The sequence below is a fragment of the Mus caroli genome, chromosome 15, assembly GCF_900094665.2.
Source record: "Mus caroli chromosome 15, CAROLI_EIJ_v1.1, whole genome shotgun sequence".
Taxonomy (NCBI): Eukaryota; Metazoa; Chordata; class Mammalia; order Rodentia; family Muridae; genus Mus; species Mus caroli.
In genome coordinates, this window is record NC_034584.1 from 93,447,669 (window position 1) to 93,454,822 (window position 7,154).

The 7,154-nt window shown below is 46.1% G+C and overlaps 1 protein-coding gene across 2 annotated transcripts in view; it reads right to left on the minus strand.

The window, feature by feature from the left end:
* Positions 1-7,154, minus strand: part of Cers5 (ceramide synthase 5) — a 37,496-nt gene that overhangs the window by 2,641 nt on the left and 27,701 nt on the right. For both annotated transcript variants that reach the window (XM_021183337.2, XM_029470138.1), the window contains exons 5-9: positions 3,303-3,353; positions 2,645-2,737; positions 1,321-1,449; positions 1,124-1,230; positions 413-569 (exon numbers count right to left, since the gene is read on the minus strand). In XM_021183337.2, coding sequence (XP_021038996.1) covers positions 413-569; positions 1,124-1,230; positions 1,321-1,449; positions 2,645-2,737; positions 3,303-3,353 — 537 coding nt within the window. The remainder of the gene's footprint in view (positions 1-412; positions 570-1,123; positions 1,231-1,320; positions 1,450-2,644; positions 2,738-3,302; positions 3,354-7,154) is intronic.

The following is a 7,154-nucleotide window of genomic DNA, read 5'->3' on the forward strand; positions in this document are numbered from 1 at the left end:
AAAAAAAAAAAAAAAAAAAGACTACCACACCATTCCTCGACAGCCCAACCCTCAGGCTTGCCAGTCTGTATGCTCAGCTACACATCAATAGCCACCCTTTTATTATTTTTTTTTTTTTTGGTCAAGTATTCCTGGATGGCCTCAAACTTATTATTTAGCAAAGGATGACCCGAACTTGTGATTTTCCTGCTTCATCTCCCTAGCACAGGGTTACATATGCTCCCTAGCACAGGCATACATATGCTATCATGCTGGTGCTGGTATCAAACTCAGGGCTTCCTGCAGCTTTATGGTGACTGAGCTACATCCCTAACCTACTTATGTAGCTGAGGCTCCCAGACTGGGTAGAGGTCTGCAAAGTCAAACCTGTGTTCCCACATGGTCCAAAGAAAGAAGGATGCTTCATCCTTACCTTTCCCCGGTTCAAGGCTTTAGAAGCAGTCTGTACAATTAGGTAGGACCAGATGGCATGGAGCACCTGCAGGATCAGGAGAAGGGCATTGAAGAGCCACCAGGAAGGGTAGGGCCCAATAATCTCCCAGCTTTCAAAGAGGGTTGTGTTCAGAATCCTAGAACAAGGAGACAACAGTCAAACTGTAGAGTATGGCAAACAGAGAAGAAACCGATTCCTAGGACGTATCTTCTGTCCTCCTGCATACTTAACAGGGATTAATAAGTAACAGGAACAATTCTTTCATAGGGAATAAAAGAGAAAAAGAAAGGAGCCTAAGGTGTTTTTTACCTTTTGAGATAAGAGGAGGAGATGGAATCTTAGGAAGTGACGAGGTATCTTACTACCAATCACAAAGTCAGGACAGCTGCAACCCTGTTTCCTAGGAATGATTTCGATTGTCAGATACAGAGGGCAGTGGGTGATTGATTTGCTGAGACTAAGCAAAATTTCCAACAGCACTGACTTGTAGTCTAGGTCATGAGTATAGAAGGGATGCGAGGCTCACTGCAGATGCTGCACATGGCAACCAAGGTCCTGCAGAATCCAGAGGCTCAGTGATGCTAAAGGGACTTGGGTCTCAGTGTTCAACTGGCAAGAAGGGAATAGAAAATCTAAACAGGCAGAAGGTATCACTAGGTACCTACCACAGCTCACAGCCTTGAGACTTACCACAATGGGAAGATTGCTAGACGAGTAACTATAAAAGCTGCGCCAAAGATCACAAAGAGGGTGATACAGAGCCGCTCACGTCTGGCATAATTGGCCATCTTGGCAGCCTAGATAAAAGATTAAAAAAATGAGTTGGGGAGAAAGTCACATATCAAAAAAGGGAGAAAGGACTCATGAATGTCAGGGTGGGCTCTTACTTCCAGGAAGGGGTCCGCGAAGTCATGCAGACAGAAGATGAGCGCTCCCACTCGCACCATGTTGTTGACGTAGGAGAAAGTGGTGAGCACAATGCCAATCACATGATGTATAAACATCATCAGGAAGTCCTAGGGAGAGATGGCGGGGCAGCATAGGGCAGGCTATGCAAGCCGACCAGTGTGCTGCTATCCCCAGGGTCTTAATCGTGCCCCAGTGCTTAGGAGTACCTCTGCCAGGTGGCTCTCAACTACTTGTTAACTCCAGCTCCAAGGTACCCTCTTCTGGCCTCTGTGGGCACCTGAACTCACCGCATGGATGGACACACACACACACAACTAAAATTAATCTTAAAACTGCCAGAGAACTGCTTATTAGCTGAGCAATTCATCTGTTTGGTTGCTGTTCTGTTTTTCAAAACAGGGTTTCTCTGTATAGCACTGGCTGTCCTGGAACCCACTCTATAGGTGGCCTTGAACTCAGAAATTCACTTGTCTCTGCCTCCTGAATGCTGGCTGGGATTAAAGGCATGTGCCTCTACCCAGCAAGAATTCATGTTATTGCAACTATTTTAGGCTTTCAGGTTTAAGTCTTTCTTTCTTGGGTTTGCAGGCTCTTCAATAGTTATTAGATGCTTTGGCGTAAATGTGAAATGTCTGCAGGCTCAGGCTTTGGACGCCTTTGCCCAGCTGGCAGCAGTATCTTGGGAGGCTGTGGAACTGTTAGGAATGGCAGGGCCCAGCTGGCAGGAGGTAAGAGGGGGCTGCCATCCAAAGGCTACGCCAGGCCGACGGCTCTCAGGGCACATTCCCTGCCTCCTGGCTCAGTGATGTAGTTGGCTTCCACTACACCTACTGCCATGAACTGAGCAACTGCCACACCTTCCCTGCAGGATGGAAGGAAACTCTCTGAAACGGTGAGCCAAAACCAAGGTTTCACCTTTAAATTGTTTCTGTCAGATGTAGTTTTATAAAATGTAAGTCATATCGAACTGTCACTGTGGAAAGTCAGCTCACTCTTCCGAATCTTGATTTTTTTCCTAAAATCAAGGTTTTTCCTGAATCGGGCCTTGGTACCCCAAGTTCTCGCTGATTCCCTGAGCTCTGGTATAAAAGAACACTAGAGCAAAGGAGGACAGAGCCTGCCCATGTACTGCCTGGCCCCTCTCCCGGTGCCCTGACCATCTTAAACATGCTCCATCACTAGTCTAGAAAGCTAATGGCAGTGATGTCACACCTACTTTCTTTTTGTCACATGAGGGCGGGAGTGTGTCATGGCAGTAGTGGCAGAGCTATTAGAGAGCAGCTGAGGGGTCGGTGCACTTACCTTTCTTTTAACATCTATAAACTGAGAAAACATAAGAGACCAGTAGAAAGCCAGCTGTGTGACGTAATAGTAATACAGCTCTCTCGAGAGTGGCTGGAAGAGAGAAGAGCAGTCAGAACTCACTCCAGCTCAGCAGCTGCATGCGTCTCAGTCCCTTTCTTCTTCACTGCTTCCCACGATACAGAGACAACAGCAACCCTTTGCTCCTCTGTAAGCTCCTCTCCGCTCTCACCTTTTAGAGGTGAGGTAGGGCTAACACATCCCATACCACAACCTGATCGCTCGCTGTGTCTGCCACTCAGGACAAAGTGGCCTTAGGCCTTCGTTTCTTCCACAACTTCTCACGTCCCTGACACTTTCAAAGTCCAGCCTAAAACCAAGACCCCCGTGAGGACTCTAATAGCTCCAGTGTAAAATGACAGAATATTAGCACCAGAACTGCTTTTCCCAGTTCAGCAGGGACATGCAGAACCAGGACCTGAACAAAAGGCTCAGTGGTGTTTCTGCTAGAGGCCCTGACTAGATACAGATGCTTTGAATCTGTGACTCAAAGGACTGACTCACGGTGTCAGGGAACGGTGCTTGTCCTGGACTGACGTGCACTGGCACCCACCTTACCTTACACAAATACAAGGTCTTGAAACGGCTCAGATCCTACCTGATATGGATAGTTGTACCAGCACTGTCGGGTATCCCAGAACCAAGGCATCTAAGAAGAAAACATAATCCAGGTTGGCCTTCAGTCCCCAACATTGCTACGAGATCTACTCTGTATAGTCCTTTTCTCTAAGCCAGGGGTACAAGAAAGAGGAAAACTGGCTGCTGTGGCACATCAGCAACCCCAGCATGTGGGATACCTAGGCAGCAATTTCAACTTTGAGGCCAGTTTGAACCACAAAGCAGGTTAATGACCAGCCAGAGTCACCTAGCAAGAGTCTGTCTCATAAACCAGACAAAACCAAAAGCAGACCACCATCACAACACAAGAGGCAAAAAAGGAAAAGACAGCTCAGGCTAGCCATGACCTCACTGCAATCCTCCTGCCTCAGCCTCTCAAGTACTGGATTTTGAGTTGGAGATTAGTCTGGGCTGCACAGTGAGTTCTGGACTGACTTGGACTACACAGTGAGGCCTTGTGTTACTAAACCAAGGAGAAGCTGGTCTAGTGGTGCATGCAGAGGCAGAGGGACTGACTGGCATGAAGTCTAGGCCAGCCTGTGACACAGAGGTGCTGGGGACCCCAATTCCAGCCTTTGAGCTTTCATGGGAAGCACTTTACCAACTCAGTTATCTCCCTAGGCCCATTTTTAAAATTTTTTATTTATTTAGTAGGTGAATTGATGGGTACACGTGTGAGTTTGCACACATGACTGGGCGCCCAGTGCCAGGTGAGAATGTCAAGTTCACAGAGTACAATGACTCAATTCAGATCTTGTGCAGAGCACACGCTTAACTTGTGTGCTGTCTCTTGATTCTAGCCCCAGCATTTTTAGAAGACATATTTGTAAACTATGTATGTGTGTTTGTCTACATACATGAGTGCAGGTACCTTTAGAGGCCAGAGGTCTTAGGACCCTGGAGTGGAATTACAGTTACAACCTGCCCGGCTGCTGGGAACGGGATTTTAGTCCTTTGCATTAACAGGATGCATTCTTCAATTCATCATTCATGTCTATGGATGTTCTGCCTGCATATCTGTCTGTGTACCACCTGTGTGCAGTGCCCACAGAGACTTCAAGATGATTGCAGATAGTTGTAAGCTATCATGTGGGTGCTGGGAACTGAACTCACATCCTCTGGATGAGCCAGAGCTCTTAACCATTGAGCCTTCCAGCATTAGCAGTGATCATCCCTGTGCCAGCTCTCCAGCTGTCTCCACTCTAGTTTATTGTTCTTGTTGCTCACTCTTCCTTCTTTCCTTCCTTCTTTCTTTCTTTCTTTCTTCTTTCTTTCTTTCTTTCTTTCTTTCTTTCTTTCTTTCTTTCTTTCTTTCTTTCTTTTTTGTGACAAGGTCATACTATGTAGCCCAGGCTGGCCACAGACCCAGAGATCTGCTTGCTTTTGTCTTTTGAGTGCTGTGATTAAAGACTTGGGCTATTATGCTTGGCCTGATTTTTTTGTAGTCTTATTTATTATTAATGTGTGCTATGGCACTCCATCATCCCTGAGACAGGGTTTCTCTGTGTAGCCCAGGCTGGCCTCAAATTCAGAGATCCAACTGCCTCTGCCTCCCAAATGCTGGGATTAAAGGCGTGCACCACCAGGCCTGGCAAATGTTAATATTTTTTAAATGTTTAAATTGTTCACAATACTATTTTTATATCCTTTCAGTATTATCTAAAGGGTCTATAGTGATACCCCCTTTATACTGGTAACTCATATTTCCCCCATCTGTAGTTTAACAATTTAAATTTTTTTTTTCTTTTGAGACAGGGTCTCACTGTGTAGAGCCCAGGATGCCCTCACACTCCTGGACCTCATGTGTGTCAGGTGGCTGCACATTGCTTCATGGGGAGTCCACTGCACCTGGTGTGGAGCTATCAATTGTAACTGAACCTTTTGGAGGACTGACATTTGCCTGGTGAGTATTTCATGGTTAACTCTGCCCTTTCTCCAGCCCACACCTCAGGATCGCACCCAGGCCCTCACTGGTGAGCCCCACTCAGTCTCCACTGTCGACTGATGATTTTCATTTACTTTAGATTGACTTTGTTCTTCTTTTTCTATATTTTATAACTGTAAGTCTTTTATATGTATCTGTACCTGTGTAAGTGCCTGCCACATATATGTGGCACCCACAGACGCTGGAAGTCGGTGTTGGATCCCCTAAGCTGGAATTACAAGCAGTTATGAGCCATGTGACACAGGTGCTGGGAACCAAACTCAGTTCCTCTGGAAAAGCAGCACTCGCCTTTAATCGCAGCACTCAGGAGGTAGAGGCAGAGGCAGAGGCAGAGGCAGAGGCAGAAGGGTCTCTGTGAATTTGAAGCCAGCCTGGTCTACAGAGTGAACTCCAGGACAGGGCTGTGTAGAGAGAGACCCTGTCCTGAAAATATCAATCAATCAATCAATCAATCAATCAATCAATCAATCAATCAATCAATATTACTTTATAATTTCTCCCTCCAATGATCTCCAAAGTCCCTTTCCTGTTGCCTTCTAATTCCTGGACTCTTTTTTTACTCATTATTGTTACATGTATGCACATGTGGAAAGCATACAGACTTTAAATTTTCCTTCTTTTCAAATACAAGCATATGGGAGATGGCAAGGTAGCTCAGCAATTAAGAGGAATTCCTAGCACTCACATTAGGTAGCTCACAATGCCTATACCTTTAGCTCTTGAGGCGGGGAGGGGGTATTGGGAGCACTCTGGTTTTCATGGGTACATGCACACATACCTACATATACACAGAAACACATTCACATAATTTAAAGAACAAATTTTGATGATGGGGCTGAAAAGCTGACTCAGTGGTTCAGAACACCGGTGGCTCTTCCAGGGCACCCAGGTTCAGTTACAAGCACCCACATGGCAGGTCACAGCTGTCAGTCACTCCAGGACCTGACACCTTCACATAGACACACAAGCAGGCAGAACACCAATGTACACTGGGTGGTGGTAGTGCACACCTTTAATCCCACACCTGGGAGGCAGATGCCAGCAGATCTCTCTGAGTTTGAGGTCAGCCTGGTCTACAGAGCAAGTTCCAAGATAACCAAGGCTACATGGAGAAAACCTTTCTCAAAAAACAAAAACAAACCAATGGAACAGTTTTGTATAGTTACTTAGTTGTCTGTTCCTTCCTTTAGCTCTATCACTTTTTTTGTTGTTATTTTTTTGTTTTTTTTTCAAGATAGGGTTTCTCTGTGTAGCCCTGGATGTCCTGGAACTCACTCTGTAGACCAGGCTGGCCTGGAACTCAGAAATCCGCCTGCCTCTGCCTCCCAAGTGCTGGGATTAAATAAAGGTGTGCGCCACCAACGCCCGGCTCAATTTTTTTTTATTAGGTATTTTTTTGATTTACATTTCAAATGCTATCCCCAAAGTCCCCTATACCCCTATACCCGCCCTGTTCTCCAACCCACCCACTCCCGCTTCCTGGCCCTGGCATTCCCCTGTACTGGGGCATATAATCTTTGCAAGACCAAGGGCCTCTCCTCCCATTGATGGCCGACTTGGCCATCCTCTGGTACAGGTCTATCAAACTTTCACTACCTTTGAAGACTCAATTATAGCATTAAAGGAAAACAGGCACAAGGGTAAAAAAGGTAATCAAAAATTTCAAGCCAGGCATGGTAGTGTCTCGTCTGCAACCCCAGCGCCTGGGAGCCTAGGGTAGGAAGAAAGTCTGGAGTTCATAATGAAAGTCTGTCTTAGAAACAAAATTTGGGAAGATGAGAAGGGAGCTCAGTTGGCAAAGTGCTTTTCATCTGAACACAAGGACCTGTTAGGTCCTCAGCTACCACAGAAACAGCAGAGGCTCTACAAACTCAGCTACCACAGAAA